The sequence below is a fragment of the Aristolochia californica genome, unplaced genomic scaffold (assembly GCF_029961685.1).
Source record: "Aristolochia californica isolate CCGP_79_NKW_82.1479 unplaced genomic scaffold, dmAriCali1.0.hap1 SCAF_13, whole genome shotgun sequence".
Taxonomy (NCBI): domain Eukaryota; kingdom Viridiplantae; phylum Streptophyta; class Magnoliopsida; order Piperales; family Aristolochiaceae; genus Aristolochia; species Aristolochia californica.
The window spans coordinates 27,691,466-27,716,571 of NW_027181804.1; the positions used below are offsets into that span (position 1 = coordinate 27,691,466).

The 25,106-nt window shown below is 38.5% G+C and overlaps 1 protein-coding gene and 1 long non-coding RNA gene across 3 annotated transcripts; both read left to right on the plus strand.

Annotated features, from left to right (window-relative positions):
• The first annotated feature begins 483 nt into the window (after positions 1-483).
• On the plus strand, positions 484-12,464 carry LOC137947987 (uncharacterized). Its single transcript, XM_068793867.1, has 10 exons — positions 484-769; positions 861-966; positions 1,196-1,256; positions 1,342-1,643; positions 2,951-3,090; positions 3,226-3,300; positions 9,850-9,940; positions 11,423-11,626; positions 11,802-11,846; positions 11,994-12,464. Exons 1-10 carry the CDS (start codon positions 533-535, stop codon positions 12,077-12,079), a joined length of 1,347 nt encoding a protein of 448 aa, XP_068649968.1. The 5' UTR covers positions 484-532; the 3' UTR covers positions 12,080-12,464.
• Positions 12,465-12,596: 132 nt separating this feature from the next.
• Positions 12,597-18,694, plus strand: LOC137948493 (uncharacterized). 2 transcript variants are annotated; one of them, XR_011111629.1, is made up of 3 exons: positions 12,597-13,130; positions 18,008-18,198; positions 18,318-18,694. It is a non-coding gene; the product is annotated as an uncharacterized lncRNA (long non-coding RNA). The 2 variants fall into 2 exon arrangements; XR_011111628.1 differs by having other exon boundaries at positions 18,110-18,198.
• The last annotated feature ends 6,412 nt before the right edge of the window (positions 18,695-25,106 follow it).

Consider the following 25,106-nt stretch of genomic DNA (forward strand, 5'->3'; position numbering starts at 1 on the left):
TTTTATTTCTCTAAAACCTCATTTGACAGAGGTTCCTTTCGACAACCGAGCCCAAGATTACTTGAGCGATGGTAAGTGAAATCAGAGCTCTGACCCCTCTGATTTTACTTACCATCATTTTGTGCCTGAAATAGGAAAAAACAGAATATAATTGTATTTCATTTTATCCCGTCACTTACCGTGGGCACTAACGTGTTTCGGCTTATTTTCCCTGTATTTTCCATACGCTGTAAAGATGCCTCGGATTAGTCGAAGCCAGATAAAAGAAAAATTACATTTTGTCTTATTACAGCAAGACTGCTTTCCTTATTTTTCCTCAATAGAATCTGAACCTTCCATCTTGACGAGTAGGAGACGAGCAAGCCTCTCACAAGCTTCTCACATTATGTCGCACTTTCATTAACTCGTCCTCTCACGACGGCCCATCTGGAAGAACAGCCTCTCGGTTCCTGTATGCTTCCTGAAGCCGCGAGAGAGAAAACAACTACTACAAGAGTTACCATCGTTTGTGCTTCTTTTCTCGTCATCAGAAATGCTGTCGTCTCTCTCTTCGTCATCTATTCTCGGGTTTCCCCTTCTCACCATTTCCATCTTCTCGGTCGTCCTTGGAGGTCTGCTCGTTCTTCTATTTTTATCTGATTACATATGGAAGAAAAGATCTGAAGTACGAGCAATTGCGAGTCCGGAACCCAAAGCGATTACCCAGAAAGCTTCTAGACCTCCGCAAAAGAAAGGGCATCTGAAACATCATCCACATGCTGCAGAGAAGGTAGCAACTTTTTGAAACCTGCATTTCACCTCAAAAAAATTATTGCTTTCGAGTTTGTTGCAGCAAAAGTATTTATTTGAGTGAGTTTCAGGATCAAGTTAAACGGCATCATCCGTTGGATGTCAACACCTTGAAGGGCCACGGAGATACTGTGAGCGGCCTCTGTTTCTCGTCTGACGGACGAAATTTGGCGACAGGTAGATCCGATCCCCTTGATTTTAGGATTTTTAGCATTTTCCTCATTCTCGCTTAATTTGTTTGATGTGCATTCGGTCAAGAAGCAGGAATTTGAGTAAGATGAAGAGGAACTACGCTATTCTGGACTAAAAATGCATGCGTTTAAATTAATTAGGGGCCAATTGCACCAAATTTAGCCCTTTTTTAATCAATTATTTATTTAGTAATTGTTGGATTATGTGATCACAGCTTGCGCGGACGGAGTTGCCAGAGTATTTAGGTTGGATGACGCCAGCAGCAAAAGCTTCAAGTACAATCTTTGTGCTTTTTTTAACACCTGTCATTGTAGTGGAACTAGTTCCCCATCATTTTGAATTTCCTACCATTTTCTACAGGTTTCTCAGGCTAAACTTACCTGCTGGGAATCTTCCGGTCGCAGTTGCTTTTTCTGAGGAAGCATCGTCTCTGGTTGTGGCTACTCAAGCTCTTACTGGCTCTTCTCTATATATGTATGGGAATGTAACTCAAAAATCTTCTAGCGAAGCCAAACAACAACAGCAGCAGAAACTTCCACTTCCAGATATTAAGTGGGAGCACCACAAAGTCCATGAGAGAAGAAATATATTGACCCTTTCTGGGGCGACAGCAAGTTACGGAGCTGCTGATGGGAGCACTATCATTGCGTCATGTTCAGAAGGCATGGATAGATGGATGCATGCATTCTTTTGGATAATTGATTTTTTAATCACAGTATTTAAAAAAATTGTGAAATGATCACTAGATGTTTGCTTCACTAGTGGGTTGCTGTTGGAAAATCATCCTTTTTCGTGTAAGCTTTCTGAGATGAGCAACAAAATCAACTTTTTTTTTTTTTTTTTTTTTGAAATGGTGTTGAGTTATTTTAAAAAGGCTTAAGAGAGCAAAATTACAAGGAGGGGGAACCATCCCAAACAATGAGAGACTGTTGGGAGGTTCCAAATTTGGCTAGCCAATCAGTTACACAATTGGCTGATCGAGGAATGTGATTCCAAGTACAAGAAATGAGAGATATAATATCTGCAATAGATGAAATAATTGGCCAATGCTGCCAAAGGGGAGAGGCTGAATTAGAGCACCATGATAAGTTTTCATGATATATTTTTCAGAGTCCATGATATCTGATATCTGTGGACTATATGAGGGACACTGCAAAGCTGCACGTAGTGCATGGTCAATTGACATGTGGAATTTTCCCTTTTTGGTGGTCAGGATTTTGTGGACTCACTCTGTCTACTTCTGTACCCTTGGTCCTTATCATTTGTAGTATCCTGCTTGGGTGAGGTTTTGCTAGAACAGAGTTGGCACTGATGTTCCAACTCTCAATTGTTTGACGGTTTTGGTTGTTGTTGAAATGCTTAACTTCATTTGATAGGCTATTCCAAATAAGTCCAGTGTCAAGTAATTTGGAGTTCAGATTATAAACCTATTTTTCTCATTTGAATATGTTCAGTTAACTTGAATTTCAAAATCCTTCCTCAGTTCGCTCATACCTTGCAAAAATATTACCCTGTTCTCATTTCTTCACTTTGATGAAATCAATTTTTGCCTTAAATGCGCCTTTCGCTCAGTTGCCACATTTGGCATTTCATAATGTGAGGTTTTATGTTCAAGTCAAAGGTGTTCTGGCATCATGTTTGGTTGTATCTGACCAATATCAAATGTGAGATTGAGAATAGTGAATAGCATGTCACTAAGACCCTAAGGCAAGGAAACTCAGAAGCTGACAAGCTGAGCAATATATGGAGTATCCAGAGATTATCTGGCCTTAGCTTGAGTTGTTGCTCTACTTGAACTGTTGTAACCTATTTGTACTCTATGTTGTCCTACTAGTGCTCAGTTTGATTAATAAAAGCTATCACCATTTTCAAGAAGAATATCAAGTGTGAAACTTTTGATTTTTTCTCCCTTTCTCTCTAAAGATATGAAGAGGTAAACTTTTGTTGATGGTGGCTCATGTGTTTCCAGATACCGATATTATACTTTGGCATGGAAAAAGTGGGAAAGTCTTGGGAACTGTTGACACAAATCAACTAAAAAATACTATGGCTGCTTTATCACCAAATGGACGTTTTCTGGCTGCAGCTGCATTTACTGCTGATGTGAAGGTAATATCATTCTTTTGTTGTTTTTTTGGTTTAATTAAGTCCTAGTTGTTTTTTTAGTACTCATTTCCATAAGGCCTAAGAGCAAGTTTTCAAGTTCTGTTGAAGAATGAATCTTTATCCAATTTGCCTTGGTAGGTTTGGGAGATGGTGTATTCCAAGGATGGTTCGGTGAAAGAGGTTACAAAGGTTATGCAACTTAAAGGACATAAGGTGATTAGTCAATTATGGTTACTTGCATTGCATTTTTCAATAAGACTGGCAAATTGTTGGATGTAGGTTACATGTTAAATTAAGCATCATTGGACACGAAATTCCTTTTATCTTTCTCAAGGTCTTTATCTTCATGAAGGCCTAAAAATGTCAAATCTGTGGTTGGGTAAATGTCATAGTGCCGCAAACATTACCTTTGTTTTGTTGATAACAACTTGTGTTAAATTGGGTCCAAGGCCCTATCCCAAAATGACTAGCCAACTTGGGAAACCTTTTTACCAACTAATAAACTCAAGATTTTTATACTCACTAATCTATGTGGGACTTTTCCTTAACACTCCCCTTCACGTGTAAATCTTCTTTTGTGGCTCTACAAGTGGATTATTTAGGAGTAGGCAGTTTAAGTGTAGGCCCTCTTTTTTATGGCTTTACAAGTGGATAGTTTTAGGTGTATGCCATTTTTTGAGGCTCTACAAGTAGATAGTTTAGGTGCAGGCCCACATATGGGTACCCACTCTGATACTATGTTAAGTTGGGTCCAAGGCCCATCCCAAAATGACTAGCCAACTTAGGAAACCTCTTTACCAACTAATAAACTCAAGATTTTTGTACTCACTAATCTATTTGGGACTATTCCTTAACAACTTGTGTTTGTTATCATAGGTTGTGGGAAAACTATCTGTACATCTCCCAACTAAGTTGTTACTGTTGCAAGGGGTACAAAAACATTCTGCCAACTAATTTGAGGACCCAATTTCATCTTAATATGATTCATCCTAACTATTATTTTTTTTTATAAAGATGTATTGTATTAACCAGCAAAAATTTACAAAGGAAGAGGGAGCAAATCCCTAACAACAAGATGTTGAAGGGAAACTCCTTGCTTGGCAAGCACATCTGCTGCCGAATTTGCAGATCTCGGAATATAATTCATCCTGGGTTTTGGCCTACCTTCAAATATGGTGACAAGTTTGCATTGTTTCAAATACAACCTAGTTCTTACTATGGACAACTAAACCTCAACAGAATTTATGTATGTAAAGTGTAGAATCCTGATATAGATTGAGAATAGAAGAAGAAGGAGAAAAGAAGAGAGGATAAGAGAGAAACTGTCGTAAGCTGTGGCCAAGTTTTAGAGGTTAAAAAGTCAACTTCTAAACCTACCATGAGACCTAGCTTTCCTTCACTGATAGACCCGTAAGGGTCTTCCGGTTGATGTCGTAGTTGGGCTGCGCGCTCATCACTCATCTGAAGTGGCAAAACACGATCATGATGGGATTGAGAACTAACATTAGATTCACTAGATGTAAAAAAATGGGAGCATCCTCAATGAATGTCACTTCAACAACGACCTGTGTCTTCTTAGCTTTAGGGTCATAACACCTGTACCCCTTCGTTGATGTGAGTAGCCTAGAAAGACACATGTAATATATCAGACATGTAATTTATCAAAAGGAATTCCAAACACAAGAATAGAGCATGACCTTAACACTCAAGGATACACCTCAAACAATTTGCTTTGAGGTCTTAACACACGTAAGGGAATGTTACTACCCAGAACAGAGGATCACATATGATTTATTAAAAACCATGCAGTAAGGACAACGTTACCTCAAAACACTATAGGGTATTCATTTGGAACAACATAGTTTGTGCCACATCCAAAAAAATTTGATTTTTTCTTCCATCTACCCCATTTTGTTGTGGGGTATAGGCAAATCAAGCATGAGGTAAAATTCCATTGTATGCAGGAAAAAAAGCACATTTATGATTCATGAACTCAAGGCCAATACACGAAGTGAAGCCCCAAGTTTTTTTTTTTCATTATAAAATTACAAATTACATAAAAAATCTCTTTGTTCTTCCTCTGGATATGCCCAAATAACCCTACTATAGTCATCAATCAAGGAAAAGAAATATTTGAAATAAAAAAAGACTAGGTACTTGACAAGGGCCCCATATATCTGAGTGGATTAATTCCAATGGACTAAAAAATTCTATTATTGCTAGTGGAAGTTAAAAATGTCCTATGGTGCTTCTCGAGTTGACATAATTCACACTGAAAAGACAAACCTGAAGCCAAAGAAGGAAGAAATTGGTGAAGCTTAGATGGTGAATGATGTCCAAACATAAGTGCTACTGAAATGATGATTTCTTCACTTGTAATGTTGTCTTCCACACTGATAATACCTCTAGATGATAGAATCCCTCTTGTTCACATCCTCCATCAATTGTTTTTGTCTGGAAGTCTTGAAATACACTATAGGTAGGAAAAAGTATGATTGGAGAATTCAAGTTTTTAGTGAATTAACTAATTGATGATAAGCTGATTGGAAACTTTGTACATATCAATCAGAGGGCAATGACATAGTAAGTGTGGCATGAACCACAGTCACACTGCTAACAGGAGATGACAACCATATGCAGGGACAACTGATTTAAAGGATGAAGACTGTGACATAGAAAAAATAAAGGAGACGTTCCTGACATGTGTTAAAATGTGCTGGACTCAATCATCCAATGTGGACGTACTTGAATTGGCTAGTGGCACTAACTGTGGATGACGAAGCAAGCTGAGCTGTGGAGGATGACGATGCAGACTCATTAAGTACATTTATATATCATTTTAATGATTGCGGATGAATCCCCACCCCATCCCACCACAACCACCACCACCACCACCACCACACACACACACACACACACAGAGCCACCGCTACTAATTATTCCTTCACCACCTTCTAATGCACTAGAATTTTGCCTACACTGGTTTCCTGAACTCGTCCCAGCAGTGGTTAGGGAAATGGTTGTCTCTATTACAATGAGCACATCATCAGTCTGCATCACTTGCCATGCCCCCCTCCATTACGACCTAGGCCTCTTCCACCTGCTCTACGACCTCTAGTAATCTCATTCCTACTAGGACTGGAAGTTAAGTTTAGAGTAGAGACCTCATCACTTTTAACTCCCTTATTACATTTGGGTACAACTGCATGTTCAGCTCTGACCACTCGGGCAAAGATTTTATCTAATGTGGTATATCATCATCAATGAATAATCGAGCCAGTGTCTTACTAAGAAAGACTTAATTTTCAACTTATTGCTCTTCTAGACATGCTACCATGTAAAATCCGAAAATAGGTTGAAAGTAGAAGAAAGGAGAAGAGAAGAAGAAATGAGAGAGAGACCGGGACTGGTAGTAGAGTCCTTACAGGTAAAAAATTGACTTCTAACCCTTTTTCCTAAAACTTAAATGAGTGGTTAAAAAGACAAAAAAGCCTCTTTTCCTTGTCAATGAAATAAACCATAATATACCTACTGTTTAAGTACATTAAAAGATAGAAAACATCCACCATATCAACTTATACCTACTAGGAAGAGGAGTGTCATATGCATATAGGTAAATTACTATTTTACCTCTGTACTTCCTAACATAAGGTTACAATCATTCTTGACACTCATTTAATTTAAAAAGTTTAATGTCTAAAAAAAGGCAGAGGGGAAGAGGTGAGTGTGCCCCCTCCCACTAAGGATGGAACCAGGTCAGGAAACCTGATCTGATACTCATCCTGCCCTGCCCCGTATGGGGCTGGATTTCTTTCCCTTTTCCTCAAATGCTCTTTGGTCCTTGCCTAGAAATTTATATAGTGCCCTCACTTATTACAAGATTTTCATTTTTTTTTCAAAATAAAGAGTCATTTTGATAATAAAAAAAAGGGGGTCGAGGGGGGTGTAAGTATTTTTCTTTTTTGAAATTTTCTTCAATAACTTCCCTCATGTGTCTATTTGTTGTTGAATTTATGAACTTATGTCCTTCTATGAAAGAGAGGAGGTGGCTGTGTAATATGATCCTGTGGGTTGTGGATGGCTTCGGGTCAGGGTAAGGAAAACACCAGCCAGACCCATTGTTGTTTCTTTTTGCTGAAGCCGACCCTGCCACAAGTTGGATGGTGAAACCCATCTCCGCTTTTAGCATGTCTAGTTGGGGCCGGTTTCTTACCACCTGCTTCCCTGCCATCCCCCTTCACCTGCTCTTCTTTTAGAGAAGCAAAGGCTGTTGTGCATCTTTCTGTTTCCCCTCCTATTAATGCTGGGAGTGGTGTGCCTGCATCCGCTAGCAGAGGGGCATGGAGGCTCTTCTTTATGTTTGTTTTGGGGGGGGGGGGGGGGGGGGAACTTCTCATTGTATGAGCAGAGAGGGAGGGATGCCTTCTGTCTCTCTCTCACAAAAGCTCTTACTATCTTTGTGCTCGTAGCAGAACGGACTGCTCCTTCTGTTGTTGTCAATAAGGGAGGAGGGAAGTATCATGCAGCAAGGGGAAGAAAGGACTCCTCCCCAGTCTGTTCATGCCAGTTCATGCTATGCAATTGAGGGGGGGTGCCTCCTCCCTCCCTCTCTTTATGCACCTGGAGGCAGGGATGGTACATCCCTTCTCCCACTGCTGAGAGAGAGGGGAAGTAGGGGTCCCAGGTTCATCCCCTGGGAGTAGAGTGAAGCAGGTTTCACTTCTCTTCCTCTTTATTTTAATTTAAAATTTAAATAAAAAGGGCAACAGTATGTTTATAGTCTCCAGTAGGCCACATGCTTAGCTGCATTTGTCTACTACATTTCAATTATGTGGCCCTATCTGGACATAAAACAAACTTGTGTCATTTATGAATTTGGACTACTTTTTATTTTATATTTTTACCTAATAATATTTGGTGCTAACATGGTTGGGACAATGCTACCGTTTTTTAAGGGATTTTAGTCTTTTGCTGCTGTCACACTATTACCAATCCTGTATGTGTAAGTCCGTCAACTCTTTGATGTATTCTTTTGCAAATAAGGAGTAACCTAGCAACAGGTTTAAGAAATAGATGCTAATGCATTGCTGTAGTCAAAGGCCATCGTTCACCTCTTAGGTGGATATTCTATAATGACTCGTGATGGTGATCTTTGTATGATAAAACAGGAAAAGCTCATATCAGGCATTACCAGTGTCAGATATGCACCAGTTGTGGAGCATGTTTGACAGTGTAGTTACCACGATGCTTGTATATTAGGTCTCTGCCTTGTCTTCACCTTTGAACTTTGCTCATTTGTTCTATTTAAATAGACATTAGTATCTCAGGTTCCACCACTAATGGTACACAAAACACCACAACACTGACCTCTGCTGACCTCTTCTTACTTTAAAGTCTTCAGACAGCACTAATCAGGCTCAGCTTCCATTTGTCAGGTTTGATGACAAATGATTCTTGAACTTTTTGTTTCTTGAATTTATGAATCTTCAACGTCCAAATATATCATGATCTCTGTTAGATGCCTACTTGGAGTTACTTCACCTGGGTGTAAGTGGGAGAGGAAATTCTTTTAGTTGTGCAAGGTGAGGTAGTAATTAGAAGTCATGCAGGACACACATATGGAGATAGAACCCTTCCCCACTTTGAGTTTCTAATTTGGGGAGTCCTAGTTAAGTAGTTGAGTTAGAGCCAAAGTAGTAAAATCTTTTAGTTTAAGTAGGAGAGGGTTAGGAGTAAATTGATTTCCTAATCTAAGTAGGAAAGAGTTTTTGAGTTTCCTTGTTTGAATTCTAAAGACAATTGTATATTGTATGTGAATATGCATAAGGGCATGAGTGCTCCAAGTATTTTGTTTATTTTTTTCAGGTGTCCTCCTTGAGTTACTCAAGCCTTAGCTCCAGCCATGCCAACCTTCTCTTGCTCCTCTCCCACTTCCAAACTCTAGACCATACCGCACTTTAGTTCTCACTCTTTATCTGCGATAGAGTGAGGGTCATAACAATATCAGCCTAGGATATGACAATTTTAATGCTTCATAACTCTGAGCTAAATGGCTATTGAATTTCTGAATCCACAACATCTGAATATGTCATGATTTAACACCAGGATAACAGCTTTTCTGTAAGTTTTTTTTTATTTGAATTCTGCATATAGTCATTTCTCTTCTCTTTATTTTGAATGTTGTTCTTGTATTTTATGTATATTTTTATATTTATTTTAAATTATTTTTTGCGTGAAGCTGTTCTTACTATGAATATTTAATCCAAAAGTTCATATAGAGACATGTATTACTTTGCTTCAAATGATTATGTGCTGTGTGCCTACACATGTCTATCTGGGTTTTCGTTGGTGTCTTTCATGTAAGGTGCTGGGTCATATTAAAATCAATCCTAAATAATCAAATCTTAGGCATGTAATGATTGTCATAGGTCTGAACCTCACTAATTTGGAAAGCAGGCACTGACAACCTGATTTTTTTTCACCATAAGTGCCCATTGAATAAGTAAAATATGGTATCTTTATGGTTTATCATGGGCATCAATCTGTTTCATAATGGATCCACTTTGCTCTGCCTATGAACATGTTTTGTTTCTTAAATATGGTTTGTTGTATCTATGCCTCAAAATACTGTTGGTCTTTTGTTAAGAAAAAAAGGTTAAAATAGTTATTTAATTGTTTTGTAGACTCTTTGCTTGAAATTTCTATACTGTTTTCTGGAATATGCATGGAACTATTGGCTAAATATTTCTCACTTATTATCAGAGTGCTGTCACTTGGTTGTGCTTTACCCCAAATTCGGAACAAATTATTACAACATCAAAGGATGGGTCTATGAGAATATGGAATATAAATGGTATGGGTGTGCTGATAGATTCTTCATTCTTTTACTCTAATGCTTTGCAAGGTTTTCTGTTCATTACTCCTCTGCTTATTATTTCACTCATTTGTTAAAAGGGTGCATTGTACTTTCCTTTTGAGGAAATGAGGAGTACCTATTATTATCAGTTGCAAATTGCGATGTACCAAATTGTTTGCAATATGGGATATTTCGGTTCTGCACTGAGAATCTCAATAGCATTGGGAGAACGGTATCTGTTGGGTAGATGAATGGACTTCTTGTTTGCAACTCAGAGACTCCCTGGATGGGACCTCTTATCTGTTAGTGTTATATATGAAAGTCAAGTATTCAATCAAATGCTCATTAATTTCCCCCCTTTTGTGACCTTTGTATCCACTTGAGGCCTAGACCATCCCTGTTTTTGACCTGGAGTTAATCCTAGGCACACAATTCTTTCTTAGGTGGAGAAATGTTAGTCTGACACGGCATACTGCACTCCTTGCATCAAATTGTTGTGGGCACCTCAAGAAGCTGCCAAGAATATTTCCTTATCTTCTTTGATGCTCCGGTGTGGTAAAATTCCTGTCAATTAGTAAAATGAGTTATAAATGCAGATAGGCAAATCTCCAGAAATATCTTTTGGTGACACTCGGCTTCAATGGATAAGCTAATAAGGTCCTTCCTTCTGCTATGAAGCATCCAAGATTTTAAACCTGAAGCTACCTAAATAATCGATCAAAGTGAAAAAGCAAATTAAATTCTAGAATTTCCTTATTTATGAGAAACACATATTTTTCTGAAGATAACTTAAGAAGATTATTTAGGTGAATCATGGATATTTTGTGTATAGTCCTGTAATCTTGTAGCAAGATTAAATTTCAGGGTAAGAAAAAAATATTTTTATAGTTAACCCATGATTATCAGTAGCCTATGTGTCTACCATTTTTAACTTATTGCAATTTAAATAATGAGTGTTTTCTTGTTGTTCAAGGGCACAATGATCGGGTTTTATCATTTAAGTCAAGTGCCTTTCCTAATGTATTGATCTGTCTGATGCCCATTTATGTCATTGAGTTATTATGCATGTGCGTGGAAGTTCGAAAAAGTTCTTTGACATTGGAGTTGGATTCTCTGGTTTGAAGGACCTCAGAGATTGTCTAAATAGTTGTACTGCACTTAAAAAAAAAAATTGTACTTGTTACTGATGGATTTCAACTTTTTAGAAGGTAGTTGCTCCTAGTGGAATGAGGTCAACTACCAGATTTTGGTAGGGTATCTTTGTTTGGATACTGGTTTTTTTAAGCATCGACTCTTCATGAGTTATATACTTAAGGTTGCTTGTATTATAAGCATGCAGCTCTCTAGCTCAATTTGTTTGTCCATCAGTGAAACTTGTTTGTTCATTACTTCACATATTGGCTACACAGAGATTATTGTGCTTGTTTTAGAAAGTTTTCCCATTTGGGATACCACTAATTTTCTTTTACTCTCGAACAGTTCGATACCATCTAGATGAGGACCCAAAGACTTTGAAGGTTTTCCCCATTCCACTCCGTGATTCAAAGGGCTCAACTTTATTCTACGATCATATTAGTATTTCACCTGATGGAAAAATATTAGCAGCTACTCATGGTTCCACATTGCAATGGTTGTGTGTTGAAACTGGAAACGTTTTTGACACAGTCGATAAAGCTCATGAAGGTAAGCAATTTGCCACTTCAATTTGCTCTTCTCTTTTCCTGTAATTTTCAACTGCAAGCTATCAAAATGAGGTTTTTGGATGGTCATAAGTCAATGCTGCTACTTATTTCTCTGTCATATTATGATATTTACCTTGCAATTGCTCAAGTTTCTGACAAGCTCCTTCACCATTTAGGTGACATAACTGGCATCACATGGTCACCTCAGTCTATTCCACTAGGTAAGACTCCACCATAAGATATTCTACGCAGCTGAGTTTTATTATTTCTATCTAAATTCAACTGTTTAGCTTAAACAACTTTATGATTTGTAGATAGAAATTGGCTCAATATGCTCAACTTGGAAATTGCTGCCTTTACTCTTGCAGGCGGTGGACTTGCTATGATTTTGGCTACGGCAGGCACAGACAAGAAAGTTAAACTGTGGGAAGCCCCAAAACTTCAGTCCATTTGAGGCATCACAACAACAGTCCTGCGAATGAGCAGAAGCTATGAAATGGGTTTTGCCCATTTCTTTTGTTAAAGCCATGATGGAAGCCATACACCCCCTTGCCGCCTACGTATATATGTGAGTGATGCAGGCTAACCTTGCCCATAGGAATTTGACACAAAGCATATTTGGTTGATCTTGGCCTACAGGAATTCTACTCTTTACCTAATTAAAATTGGTTCAACAACAAGCATTTGTTCAGTCAGAAGAGAGATGCTGTGAGGGTTGGGCAATTTTGTTGTGGTTTGATATGTGTGAACCAGTTAATGACAGAGCAAGATGGAGTCTGAGATTCTCGACTCGAGTATGCAGTGAAGTAAATGAAAGTTTCATCCTTGTTTAATCAGCATCTCAGCAGTTGTTAGTGTTCTTTTAAGAGTTTTTACATGATTCAATATTTTTTTTTTAAAAAAATTAATGTTTTTTTTACGTAGTTAGTTCTTAAGTATATCATCAAGTAGTATGGTTTTATAGTTTTTTAAATTTAAGTTATTATTCTATCAGAATGCAAAAAGTTTAATTAAAAAGACAAATTAGAAGACGAAGAAAAAGAAAGAGAAAGAAATATCGACAACTACGAAGCTAGCCAAAATGTAAAAATTGCAGATCATCTTCATTTGCATGGGTTTGAAATCAATCGGCAAAGGGAGAAATACCCGCCAGATAGAGTGTATCTTTCATTTGTCGCCGCACAACCCGAGCATTGGATGGTCGCCATGGCAGAATTGCTTAATGTATGGGACATATCTGCAACTTCTCTGCCTGCAGATGCCACGATGCCGTGCCAGGTTCCCTGGACTAGGGTGCCGTCTCAATATTAAGGCTCTCCGTTACCCTGTCTCCTCATTGCTCCTCTCATCATCGAACTAGGACTCGCGGAGCTTCTCAGAGCGTCATGGGTCTCTGGAATTTTGCCCATGGTTATGACGTCAATCCCTTACTTAGGTCTTGGGTCTCTCCAGGAAATGCTACTTGGGTTCGCAAATCGGGGAAAGATCGTGGACCCTTCGTCTCTGTGAGTGATAGGAAATTATGATTGTTCCTTACTCTTTTTTAGCTTCACGCTTGTTTTCCTGTATGCATTTTTTGCCTCCGGAATCATGCTTCTTTCATTTTCATGCTATACTATTAAACACCGTCAAAACAATAAGCTTGCCTGTAGTCACCTGTTTCCATGCTTGGGATTGTTAATATTTATAGAGCTGAATTCATTCAATATCTAAGGGTGGACTGCCTTGCGGTCGAAGTTCATTTCTGTCACCTAATTGTTCTATTATCTCTGGTTCAATAACTAAGAGTGCTAGAGTTTTCAATGACGGCTGGAGTCTCCACCAAATAAGGGCCTGTCGGATGATGAAGCTACTGAAGGAAGCTCCTCATTGCTTCCCTTGAGAGCATCGGTTGCTGCCTTCTTTGTCCTGGTAAAATGATATGGACTAACTTGGATTGTGGCAATTTTACCATCGCCTCTGCTTATGCTGCCTTGAGGGGGCTCATCATTGCTGCTATTGTTTGGTCTCTATTCGCCCTGCAAAGAGCAAGTTCTTTATGTGGAGCATGCTTCATGGCAGAATTATTACCTTTGACGACCTTAAGAAAGAGGCACTGTCCTTTGCAGCAACCTATGCAAAGTATTGATCATTTGCTGCTTGATTGTTGGCCCTCTGAATGATTTGGACCCATTTTCTTAATAAGCTTGGCCTGAGTTTTTGTTCTGCTCCCTCCTTCCTTGGTCTAGTCCAACAAGCCCTCCACATTGCTTTGTAAAGAATTGGGAAGATTATTGTTTAAGGTCTGCCTTGTTTATATCCCTTGGTAGTTGTTTATAGTCCTGTTGTGAACAGGGTACCATTGAGAAGATATCTTTCATCATTATCTCTTGGATCGGCACCCTTAAGGATTTTGAGGAGTTGAATGGGGCTATTATTCTGAGTAATTAGGGCCTTGTTGATTCTCTTCTGGTGACTAGACACAATGAAACCATTTGCTGGACTCTCCCTCCATTGCGCTTTGTGAAGCTTAACTTTGGTGGCTTTTCTCTGGGGGTGCTTTCTGTCTGTATGATGGGTTGATAAATGTTTCCTTCACAGGGTCTTTGGGCATGGTCTACTTCGCCATTGCTAAAGCTTCAGGCCTTTGGCCTTGACGTCTAAATTATCGGTGGCTCGCATAGCATTTAGGGCCAAGAAGCCAAAGCAGCTAACATTGCTTACGAAGGAGGGGAGATCATAACAAGGAGAGATTGATATTCAACCCCGTCCTTAGCTAATTTGTAAGACGATTAGCATTCTGTTTACATGAGACCAACTGCATACAACATTAGCAGCCCAAGTAGAAATCTCAAAGAACACTATCAAATACCTCCACAGAGGCCTAGGAGATTTTGAGCACCAATCTAAGACATCCTTGGAGTAGCCCTCTACTTATAGAGGGATGGAAACATTAACCCATGAAGGACAGCATTGATTTAAGCTGAATTAGAATCAAAGTGCCCAAGAGGACTTGAGAAGGTGGCGACAATTGAGCCATCCCATTTTCTAACAACATCACCTAAGCGAGATGCTGTAGGGGTAACCCTAGAGCAACTGTCAAAATTCAACTTGATACTGCCAGATTGTCGAGGGTCCAATGGGAGACATAAGTTTGCACTGGACCAGACAGGCTAGCAATCAGACGCCAATTTCTCTGGACCAGACCCTTGGGAATCCTCAAAAGCAGCTAAGTGCATGCTCAGGCTATAATTTGTTGAGTGGCCTCCTCAATTAAGTGCTGGATGGGAGAAGCCTTCCTCTTGAAATGCCTTGAGTTCCTCTCATTCAGAAGATTGAAGGAACATATGCCAAAGCATGTTTTCTATAGCAATGGGGAAATTAAAAGATTGCATCTTACTGAATCAGCTTGCTAAAAGAGACCGGAAGGGAACCCTGCAGGTTGAAAAGCAGCAGGAACATTATTGCAGTGATTACAGGCTACACTGCAATAGATCAGCAGATGCTCCATGGATTCATCAACCATAGGTCAGAGACTGCAAAGAGTCTCATGGGGTCAATTCTTTCACATAAATTGTCAAAGCTAAGGATTCTTCCCCTAGCAGCATTCCAAGTGAAGAATTTTACTTTGAGTGGGTGAGGGGCTCTAGGCTTCATGCCACTTTTGCAGGATGAATCTAAGTTGCATAATCTAGGCCAATGAATATCTGGCTTTGACATCATAGACTTCCGAAGCAGTGGGTGTCCAAACTAGAGTGTCACTCATTATCTGCTTGATGACATGAGTATTTAGCTTTGATAGGAGTGCGGTGAAGTGTTTTATTTCTGCATGTTTGAAGTTTTGCCTAAATTGAAGATTCTGATTAGTCATGAATCCAGAGTTAGTGGCTTGCCCATGAGCAGCTTCAACAACAAGTTGATAGGGTTTGCTGGAGATAATGAAAAGTCTGGCAATTTTCTAGCAAGGGAGGTTGGTTGCCAATCCATAGATCATTCCAGAGCTTTGTTGCATTTCCACTGCTGGCAGAGATTCTGGTTTGACACCACACAGTATTGGAGATGGGGGCACTTTTGCACTAGATAGGTGACAAATTCTTGTTTCAGATCCCATCAAGCCACCTAGTATCATTCACCATGCGATGATGATCATTCTCCAGATAGAGTTGTCTTGCTTAGCAAATTTCAAGGACTACTTGATCATGTAGCACTGTTAATATCCTTTGCTCTTTTGATTCCTCACAAGTTTCCCTGTTTGTCATACATTGTTCGACCGACCAGGTGAAATTTGAAGCCCTCCTCAGCCCCCTTTCAAAGAAAATTTTGCTCCAACTTCTTTATTCTTGCAGCAGTTCTAGTAGGACGATGAAGGTAAAATGCTCTCCTTGCTTTGCAGAGAATTTTGCCTTGCCAGGTGGATAGTTTGGCCTCCCATCTTCTCCACCACCCACTGCAAAAGGGGAGAAGTCACTTTGTCCGTAAAAGAGGAGAAGTCATTTTGTCCGTAAAAGAGGAAGGCCTAAATGCATCAAGGGTAGCTTATCAGCTTTGCATTCCTAGGATAAGCCTCCCAATAAGGAAACCATCAACGTTAAGCCCAAAAGCTTTTGCCTTCCTCCAGTTGATTTTCTGCCTTGAGAAGACTTCAAAGATACATAAGAGGGCCTTGATTCTTCAGATTTGTTCAGAGTCTGTGTGAAAAAAGTGTAGCGTGTCATCTACAAATTGAGAGGAACTCCGATTCCCATATCCTGCCCAGTTGGGTTGACCTTGTTGACATCATTAGCCACCGGGAAAACGCAAAGAGGCTCTCCCTTTGGAAAAAGGGGGGGAGGTGTGCCCTTGTGGCACACCTCTGGCTTTACCATTAGTCAACACAGAAAACTGCCCAGAGGATATGCGTGTCTTGATACAAAACCTCCAGCGCCTACCCAATCCCATTCTGTTCAGCAGTATTCCAAGAGTCTCAAGGTTGAGTTTAATGGCAATGAGAGGCCTCCCCGTCATCTTGAAGTAATGAAGGAGCTCATGGACTCCCATGGTAGAGGCAAGTATATTGAGGTCTTTGTGGAAAGTGCACTGGTGGGCAGCACAGCTCACAGCCTTAAAAGCCAAAAAAAAAAAAAGATTGATTGTTCTTATGGTCATGTTCCTAGGTCAGCTAATTGTGTGGCTGATTCTTTAGCTAAATAGCCAGTGGCTGTGCAATCCTCATTGTTCCGTCCTTGTCATGTAATTCCTTAGGGCTGTTGGAATGAAATCCTCTTTCTCACAGAAAATAAAAGAATGCTAGAGTTCTCTGCTAACAGTTGGACAGGGTAAATGAATATCATATATCCTTTAAAGTTCCAAGGAAAGAACGAAGAGTATAACCCTGCAATTTTTGTACTAGCTAAGAAAATATTCTATAACTAACCTTAATCTAGGGCAGGAAGTTGTGCTACAATCTCACTATGGGTCACATTGTAATAAGGTCTTACGTGAGAAAATTCTTATATTTGTTATCTAAATGATCCTATAGTCGGCTATGTTTATACTTGATTTTAGCAACACATCCTGCAAGTAATTCCAACTTTACAGCCACAATGAAAGATGGCAGTGGTGTGGGTTTTGAAAAACTTGACTCTGCCTCACAACCCCACCCTGCCACCCTATCCCCGCTCATCTTGTGTGTCTCTACTTCATCCCCATCCTTCCTCGATGCAATAGAGAGGAGAGCACTGGAGAGGTTTCTGTACGTTCCTCTTTATTTAGTTTTACAAACTTTTAAGAGGGAGCCTCCCTCCACAGGGGTCACTTAAAAAATATCTAGATCAAGCTAGTGAGTGTGCAATTCCTCATGGTGATGGGTTTGAGATTGTTTCATGCCCACACTATTTGGCTGAGATTGTATCTCTCTCTCTCTCTCTGGACTTACCTGAACAGTCAATTCATTTTTAGTTTGCAAATCGAAAGATTTTGGCAACTATTTCCTTCTTATAAAATCTATAGTTCAATGTGGTGTCTTAAGAGAGTGATTTTCCTTTCACCATTGTTTTGCATGGCATGATTCAATCGAATGGCAGGTTATATATGCTGGGCTATCAGTTGCTGATGGAGTAAAGACTGTACATTGTGGCTATTATTTGCTTTTATTGTATGTATCTATTTAGTACTTAAAAATTTTTTAGGCTATCCACCTGATGCTTTTTGTCATATTTTCTTTTATTGTTTCTTTATTCGTTACCAAGATAAGGGTAAAACATCAGTTCTATTTGAAATAAGATTACTGTATTGGTGAGGTGGGCAAAGAGAGTATGGTAGAGTTTTCAAGCTCAAAGTCGAATCATTTTTTTTTTTTTTTTTTTTTTGACGGGTACGAATTGTTCTTTTGCTTTAATTCTTTTTTTACCTGTTGTTGATTCAGGTAGCAAATCTTACCTTTGCTGCTGGAGAAACACAGGTGATATCAACATAAATTTCATAATTATCTGCGTTCTTGTAATGCTATTTTACCTTTTATTATTAGATTGATGATCACTTAAAAGGCCTCCAATCTGCTGATGATCAGTGCATCTGTGAAATGTTTACTCGGCAATGAAAATATCTTGTGAGTAGGTACATCCTCTATCCTACTTTGACAAATATGTTTACGTGGTGGACAATTACGACCACATATTTTAGCTGACTACCTCTCCGCATCACAATTTCACATTGCGTTATGTTTTCATTTCCAGTTGTCGAAATCATTTCAGCAAGGAACTGTTAAGATGTAGCTTAAACATGAAGTGCATCACCTCATTCAAGGCTCATTCTCACTTACGAGGATGCAGACCTGGCTGGTTTCAGGTGCAGACTTGGCTGGTCATTTGGGTTTAGACAGAGGGAAATGGTTCTGGCTGGATGGTTCTAAGAAGCATATGAATGGAACTGTATGTAGCTTCACTTATCTCGGTTTTTACATGATCAATTGGTATACATGCATCCCAATCAAGCTTTGCATTGAAGTATGTGACTGACCATGATAGTGTGAATGCTTTGACCTCCAATGTGTTCTTGTCACTTTGTCTATCCAAAACATCTTTATTTTTGTATTGTGTAAGAATAATTTCAATGTAGAATCCATCAGTCTGCTATTTCTGATTTAAAGTTTCATTATTAATACTTCTTTTGTTGTTGCCTACCCACCAAACCCCACCTACCCTCTCCACCTACGCCTGCATATGTTTATATTCAGTTTAGCTTTTCTCGTATTTGCAAATTGTAGTGGCCTCCACCTTTTGACAATTCACGTTTTTATGACTTTGAATAGTGAGTGACTGTCGTTCCTTGTTGAATCCAAAAAAGTGTGCTTCCATGTCTGAAATCTGGTCCTTTTCTGTGGGGAGAAGAACCAGGTTCGTTTAAAGCATCTGGGTGGGTTTGCCCCTTTTGATGATTTTGAAGAAAACGTGTTAAAAACAACTACCTGCAAAGTAAACTTGTTGACACTGAGTAGTTGGTTTACAGTGAATTATGCCCCTTTCTGGGTATTTTACTCCATATATATCTGAGCTTTAACAATGACTGGGTTGGTTTGACAATATTGAGATGGCTCTACCGACGAGGCTTTCCATCATCTATATGTGCTGTTTTCCCACCTCGTGGATGGACAGATGGAGTGAGTTGACACTTTTTCTTGATCATCCAAAATTTTACAGAGCTACAAACACCAATTTGGGAACTTCAATCTTTGTTTTCCACATCATGAAAAGGGTTTTCGAATGGTGCTCCTAATGCATGTTAGATGCTTATTTTCAGAATTTGTCCATATACTTCACTATTTCTTTTCTTCTTCTCTCTCTTCCTTGGTTTCTTCTCTCTTCCCTCCCAAGAGTTGAAATTTCTCTTTTCCTTGAGATCTTTTGTGTTTATGTGTTAGTCCTATAAATCAATATTTTCCATCATTTCCCACTTTCTTATTCATTTAATATGTAGTGGGACGAGGAATTTAAGACAAAAAACTCGTCAATCCCACGAATTCAACACAAACACTATCAAATAAGAAAAAAAAATCAATTCCTAGTGATTAAAGCAACTAAATCCCTATTCTCAAATGCCTTTCCAAGTTAAGTTTCTCAAATGACTTTTAACTTCATTCATCTCAATGAATGGTTAGAATTTTAAAAGACAAAGCATGCCATAGAGCCCAAAACCCACTTTATAGATGTTGCCTATGGCTTAAAACTCCTTGTTTTTTCTGATTCTTGTGTGAGGAAAACGGTCTTTGGCTTAAAATATGAATATGTGGGTAGTTTAGTTTGGAACATGGAATATTTAATCCGAGTCAGGCCCTTAATCCACACGTTTCTAAAATCTGAATTCTTGATTCCCAGTTGGTGGCCTGTTTCTATAGATAGAATGAATACTTTATAGTGACAAGCTTCAAAACCAAGTCATCTGCACCATGTGGTAGTTTGTTCTTCCCTTCATTTTTCAAATGTCAAAAGAATCTCTTCCTCTTACTCTTTTTCTAATCTAGATTTTAGTTTAAATTGTTATTTTACCATCAAATCAAACTTTCCTATCACATCATACTTGGGTTTCGATTCGTAATTATAAATTAAATTAGACAAAGTTAGGACACCTTTTCACAACTATAAATACAAGTCTCCGATCGAGCATTGTAGAGATGATCTGTGTAGTAATTATTGATATAATTTTAAACCTAACTTTAACATGTTATCGAAGTAAAAAGGATCGATTTTAAACCTAACTTTTATATGTTATCGAAGTAAAAACGATCGATTTGTTATTCTGTATCTAGTTTGTGTTGTCCAAGTTTTCGATTTACTATCCATAAATTGTTTTTTTTTTAAACTCTTTAGTTATTAGTTGAGAAAAAGTCTCATAAATTGGAATAATTATATTTGTTAACCCAAAATATTAGAAAAATGAATGATAGTGATTAGTGAAATTAAATCAAGGTTATGGTTTGATTCTCAAGTAAGAAGGTTACATGTAAGGGACATGTATTAAAAGAGAAGCATGATAGGGGGCACATTCAAAATTCTACTTAAACTTCTTCCATCATTATAAAAGAATTGGTAACAAAATCGAGAAATAAAAAAATAAAATAGATGAGAATCATAGTTGATTGCTATATAGAAATGGAAAGAAAGTGAGTAATAAGATTAATTAATTGGTGATTAGAAGCACGATCGTCGTCAAAATCTTTCTATATTTGTCAATTTTTGTCATCGACACTGCCCCAGAAGAAGTGGCTTAGGGTTTAGGGTTTAGGGTCTTGAGATTTAAATCAATTCTCGTAATCTAAGAATGGAAAAGATAATTTATGTTAGAAAGATAGAGTAGGGTCAACCTAAGATGCTTGTGAGCTTCATCGACTAATTGAGGAATTAGAGACTAATTAAACCGATGGCCTCATTAGTGTTCCTCTAGAAATGTTTTTCTTAGGATACGTATTTCCAATAAACCTTCAAATTACATGAAATTTTTTAAAAAAAAATCAAGGAAAATTAAATGAAAATTAATAATCAATCCCATACATTAAAATAAATGATCAAATTCAAATTTCCCATGAAAAATTATCTTATGATAAAAGTATTATAATGACAATCTTGAGGCAGTGCACGTGACAGAGATTTCCATTAGATGAAGCAGAACGGTGCTGGTGTAGTCTATGATGGCAGCAGCAAGCGGTGGGCCCCTGGTGGAAATCATTGGCTGATCCTGGCCATCAAATTGTTCTCCGGCTTTGCACTGTAGAATTTACACGTGTCCCACGAGATGATGATGCCTGATATGGTGGTCTACATAAGCAAGGTTTACCTAGTGTTGCAACAAGTCTTACTTGTTTGCTATCATTGTTCTTGGACATTGATGATTAGGTTCCCTAATGGCAGTCATTATAAGCTTAATTGTAGCCCAAATGTTTTGAAATATTCTCTTGCTACACATCATTAGTTATACTTTGTCTAGAGTAAATGATTTCTCCGTTATCTTCTTCTTCGATGTTTCTAAGATCGGAACCATAATTTTATTTTTTTATAATATTTTAAAAATATTTTAAATATATTATTCGGTTATCACTCTCGAAAACTTCTACAAATAAATTCACTTTTTTTTTAAAAATTTCTTGTTTTAAATGTTAAAATATATTTTCCGATTTCCTAATAAACGATCGTAAATATTGAAAGAAAAAATACATTTTCTCTAATGGGTTTTATACAAACATAACTTATTTTCGAAGAATTAATTTTAAAGAACCGGTTTTTGGGGATTTCTGGGGGTGGGGGACTCCTCTTCTTGGAAGGGGAGCAAGGCCCCTCCTCTATTGGTTTAGGGTTTTATTTATAAATTTAATAAAATTAAAAATAATTTAATAATTTATTTTTTTGGTTTAAGTATACATATTAAAAAAAATTGAAATTCCAAAATAAATTAACTAAGAGGACAATATGTAAAAATTACAATATTACTATTAAAATTAGTAGCCATAAAAATATTTCTTTAATATACATAATGTATTTAACTTTAAGAATGGTTTTTTTACTCGAACTCAGGACCCAATTTGGATACATGAAAATCTAAGTCTGATCAGTTGAGTTGGATGAGGACTCATTAGTCCAGTGTTCCAGACTCAGGCTAGTCGGAGGGGATTTCCGATCCAATTTACCGGAGTCGGAGTTAATTGGAAGAGTCAAAAATCATGCTTTAAAAGACAAACATTCTCAAAATCACAATTTTCATCATATGTCTGATTCATAGTTTTTACAGGGCATTTTTTTCCCACTAGCTTGGATTGCACTAGGTGTACCATGTGGGCTGAGTTAGGAAGGCCATTCTTGTTTCAGCAAAGCTGAAGAAGCCTTTACTTCTAGTGAGAGAAAGAAAAGAGTGTTTATTGATTCACAATGTGAGCAGGGTCTCCTCACCATTGAAACTGTGAGTTTCCTCAAAAGGGTACTTGACACTGATAAGGAATGGGCATCATGAGATCTTTATCAGCCATTTTCATGATGGGATTCTTTCAGTAACTTAAGAAGTTGGTCTCACATGTCTTCTTCTCCCATTGATACCCTTGTGTTTCTGCCTCTTTTCTCCCTCTCCAAACTTGTATAAACAGTCCCACCTTATGATTAGATTCGGCGAAATTTCGAACTTTCCCTCTACCCTCCACTCCCTAATGATTTAGTTAACATCTCATCTTCTACCTGATTTTTTCCTAAAGAAGAATCGAAAAAAGGAGCCGACTCTGTTTTGACAATATTGATTTGAACAGACCCAGAGAATTTCTATCTTTCTGTTTAGTAGTCTGACCAGCTCTTGCCATCAGAAATGAATTGTCAATTCCAAATCAAAACCTGGTTGAAAGTACTACCAATGTCTCCCTCTCTCTTTCTCCGATTCAAAACTGTAATATATTTAATCGACAAAGGGTTTAAAGAGATTTATGGGAAATGGGAACAGAGGCACGTCCCAGTTATGCTTACAAATGATACTGAAAATACCAACGCTGGTGCAGAAGCGGTGTTGGGTTTCACCTCAAATGAGGTCAAACATGGATATCGTATTTGAAGCAATCCTGGAAAGTTGTTCTCAAATCTCTTTTAACCGTTTTTGAAATAATTCGTCTAGTTCGCTGGAGCCTCCTGTCTTCTCCTTTTGTACCCTCTTCTTCACTTTATACTGCCACCCTTTTCTGCGTCTGAAGAATCTCAAATCTTTGAAAACCATCTCTGAATTTCGTCAAGGAACGGGCTCATATTCTGGCTGTCATTTCTGTTGTTCGCATCTTAATTTAATGGAAGTTTTCAGTATTTCATCACGCAGTACCGGGAAGTTCTTCCGCAGTAGATGCGAAGAAATTACCTTTTGTAGTGGATGTCAGGTATCCAGAATATTACCGTGCTTATAAGACAGAGCAGGACAAGAGGTAATGAAATTTTATATATGGAAAGGGCAAGCAGATGTTTTTTACTTTTTAATACTGCAGATGCAGAGGACTTGTTGAAGGCCTTTGATGGGAGAAGACAAGAAGCTAAAGTTAAAACGAATCCCACCTCCAGACCTGTTCTAGTCCAGTGATTTTTTGTTCGATCGCCACACGATGCAACTTTAAGCTTTTGATTTGTGTTAGTTTACAGTAAATGGGGAAGGAGAAAGAAGAGTTGAAGAAGAAGTAGAAGGGGTGATTAGTGCAGAGGATTGACGTTTGTATCTTATCTTGATGAAGGAAAAATTCAAAAACGGAAGGATTGGAAAAGAAGGAAAAGCTGAATTAGGAGCGTTGAAAGGGAGAAGATTCTCGTAGAAAGAGGTGTTGTCCTATACACTAATCATTCTCTGTGTTTGCCGCTTTTACGAAGACATGAGTGCGAGGCCATACAATACGAGTGAAAAAGCTTTCACCCTCAAGAAAAAAGGATTTCTAGTTGGTGAGCAGTCAGCATTACAGAGACTTGCCGACAGAAGACTCTCTCTCCACCCATGGTAAGCTAATCCAATCTCCCCAACTCCCCCTAGTAAATACTCCTCCCACCTCTCTCTCTCTTCTCTCCATCACTTTTTTTATGTTTTACCATCATGACTTGGGAGTTGTTACAGTGGTGGTATTTGATTTAGAAATTCTCTCGAACAGTATATGTGCGTGGATCGTGGAGTAGTTCAAAGCTCAAATCTTACTTTTTGGGTTCTTATGATAAGAGGAAATGATGGTTGAGTCTACTGGGTAAATCTACTGAGATTGCCACTTAGAAGTAAAGAAGGGAGATGGGTATCCAGAACAGGGTCGGCTTCAGTCTGCTTTTTACTGGTTATTGTAGAAGATGTGGCCATGAAGGGAAACTTCCTTTCTTTCTGTCTGTCTTTCTCTCTCTCTGCCCCCTTTTTCTTCGTTGCCAGCTCCCTCTTTTCAGATTGGGTTAATTGATGCATGAACTTGAACGTGTTTCACTGGATTCTGATACACCAATCACTGCCTCGATTTCCAGTGGCGTCAAACTGCGAAGTTTCAAAACTGGTTCATGATTTGTTCCTCGGCTCCTTGCTTCCTTCCTTACCAGTTGACATAGGTACGCCATTAGTAGCCTCCAGGAAACCAGTTTGTTGCAGGATCGCTTTCCAGACTAGTTGCCGCCTGGTGTTTGAGTCCTCTTAAAAACTTTTCATCAATCATGGCAAGCATCAGAAATGATTCATAACCCTTGTTTTAACCAGAGATCGAAAGTTTAAAAGGGGTTGCAGATTTGAGCTTAAATTTGAGAAGCTTGGGTAAAAGTTTGGACGCCAAGTCACCAAAAGATGATGAAAAAGAAGCCCCAGAAAACACTTTTTCTTTGACCATGACAACAGCACTGCGATGGATGTCCTCTGCGATGGATGAATTGTGATGGCGGGTCCTCCTCAGCTCCAACCAGACCAGAAAACAGATAACAACCGATGTGGCCCGGATATAAAGATCCCTTCCTCTCCATTTTTAAATTTTTTTTTTTTCTCACGAGGTTGACCATGAAAACAGCACC

Coding starts and splice junctions, on each gene's coding strand:
- LOC137947987 (XM_068793867.1), top strand. CDS start 533: ATGCTGTCGTCTCTCTCTTCGTCATCTATTCTCGGGTTTCCCCTTCTC. Junction 770..860: donor ATCCACATGCTGCAGAGAAG/GTAGCAACTTTT, acceptor AGTGAGTTTCAG/GATCAAGTTAAACGGCATCA. Junction 3,091..3,225: donor CATTTACTGCTGATGTGAAG/GTAATATCATTC, acceptor TTGCCTTGGTAG/GTTTGGGAGATGGTGTATTC.